The sequence below is a fragment of the Balaenoptera musculus genome, chromosome 19, assembly GCF_009873245.2.
Source record: "Balaenoptera musculus isolate JJ_BM4_2016_0621 chromosome 19, mBalMus1.pri.v3, whole genome shotgun sequence".
Taxonomy (NCBI): Eukaryota; Metazoa; Chordata; class Mammalia; order Artiodactyla; family Balaenopteridae; genus Balaenoptera; species Balaenoptera musculus.
Window position 1 is genome coordinate 18,269,631 of NC_045803.1, and position 1,964 is coordinate 18,271,594.

The following is a 1,964-nucleotide window of genomic DNA, read 5'->3' on the forward strand; positions in this document are numbered from 1 at the left end:
AGATTATATCATCAACATACTTTATAATCTACAAAGCATACATTTATATAATGATAGCTACTTTGTACTGAGCATCCTCAAATTCTACTACCCTACAATTCTAGGAATAGTAGTGGAAGCTTTACGTATATAATTAATAGTGTCTCTTAATCCTCAACACAACCCCCCACTGTTGTTATGATTACATTCAATATATAAATCAGTTAATAATCAGCTCAAAGAGGTTGGTTGGATTGGTTTGCTAAGGTCAAACAAATAGAAAGGGGAAGAGAGTCAGGATTCAACTTAATATTACTTCCAAATAGAGGCCTTCCTTTCCTTTTAGCATAGAGCTAGGAAAACATTTTATGTCCTTAAGAATAGCGGGTGTGATTAAGAAAAAGGGGAAATGGGGTTGGTGGAGGGTGGGTAGGGGGTGGGAGAAGAACCACTGAATAACCTGCCGCTATAGCAAAGCTAACAAAGAAAACACCCTGATAAAACTTGTGCTTGCGTTTTACAACAGACCACCTGAAAATCCCTGGACTTCATAATACATTGTTTTTTTTTATGTATCAAATATAAGGTGCAAAGTAAAAAATAGATGTTTTCGAAGCTAGAAGAGCCATCCCAGCCAGATCCAAACTTAGTTATCACACAAATACACAAATCAAAAATGACATGAAACAGGAAAAACAGAACGTCCGTTGCTTTCAGAAAAGCCAAGAAGCAAAGAAAATTCTTTTTAGAAATTCAGAAAAAAAATTTTTTTCATAGTAGCTAATATGCCTTCCTTAGGCATTAAGACACATTTCTGTTCATAACCTTGATACAGCCATATTTTTACTCTTTATAAAAATCAAGTCTCCCAGTAAAAATGGTATTTTACCACACTAATCTTTAAATTCCATCACTGAAAACGTAATACACACCAATTTCTAACCTCTTGGAACATTCTGCAAAATGGATTTTAGTCACTGGAATGAATAATTGCTCAGAAAAGCAGCACTGCCTCAACTGTGGTACGAGTTGGTAGTCAGTATTCTTGTTTTCCAGTAAAAAGGAGGTCTCATAAGCAGAAACACTGGACCCCTTGTGGTTTCATCGGTCGAGAGAACGTTTCTACTCCACCATCAACCTCAATGTCCAAAGACGGGAACTGGGTCCTCAACCAGTGAACCTTTGGCATCATATCTTCCATGAATTTCTGCCCTCCAAACCCAGGTTCCACTGTCATAACCAAGGCCGTATCTATCTGATTAGCCCATGGTGCCAAATACTCAACTGTAGTTCCTGGTTTGATAGCAAGGCCAACCTTCATTCCATTCTCCCGAATGTCTTTGATCAAAGCCCCTGGGTTCTCAGTAGCCTTGAGATGAAAAGTATATTGATTGGCTCCTGCTACAGCCATTGGTTTTACCCACTGTTCCGGCCTGGATACCATCATGTGCATGTCAAAGAAAGGGTCCTGGCCTAGCTGCTTTCGGAGGCTTTCTACCACAGGGTGACCAAAGGTGATGTTGGGAACAAAATGCCCGTCCATTACATCCAGGTGCAGATAATCGGCCCCAGAGTCCAGCATACGAAGGCACTCGGCCCCTAAACTGGCCAGGTCGCTGTTGAGGATGGACGGACCAATCTTGCAGCCAGACGCCATGGTGCTAGGTCTCTAGACAAGTATAGTTATCTTAAAGTCTGTCTGATAGCTTCAATGTCTGGAGCCCCCATATGTCTTTTTCTCTTTACTATTATTTCTGTTGATTTTCATTCATGTTGTCTTGTTTTCTTGTGGTCTGCTTAATTTTTATTGTGATTTGGACATTGTGTGTACAATATTGTTCACAGAAAGTTTTGAGGCCTAGGATTGTGTTTTTGCTTCTGCCATGTAGATAGGGACATTAGCCATCCAGGACTACTTTAATAAAATTTAATAAAATTTCATCCAGGACTACTACTTGAGAGAATTTGTAGTTGAGTTGAAATCC

The 1,964-nt window shown here is 39.5% G+C and overlaps 1 protein-coding gene across 1 annotated transcript; it reads right to left on the reverse strand.

Annotated features, from left to right (window-relative positions):
- Positions 1 to 1,048: 1,048 nt before the first annotated feature.
- On the reverse strand, positions 1,049 to 1,638 carry LOC118884604 (ribulose-phosphate 3-epimerase-like). Its single transcript, XM_036832318.1, has one exon. The coding sequence runs from the start codon at positions 1,634 to 1,636 to the stop codon at positions 1,049 to 1,051; it is 588 nt and encodes a 195-aa protein (XP_036688213.1). The 5' UTR covers positions 1,637 to 1,638.
- Positions 1,639 to 1,964: the final 326 nt, after the last annotated feature.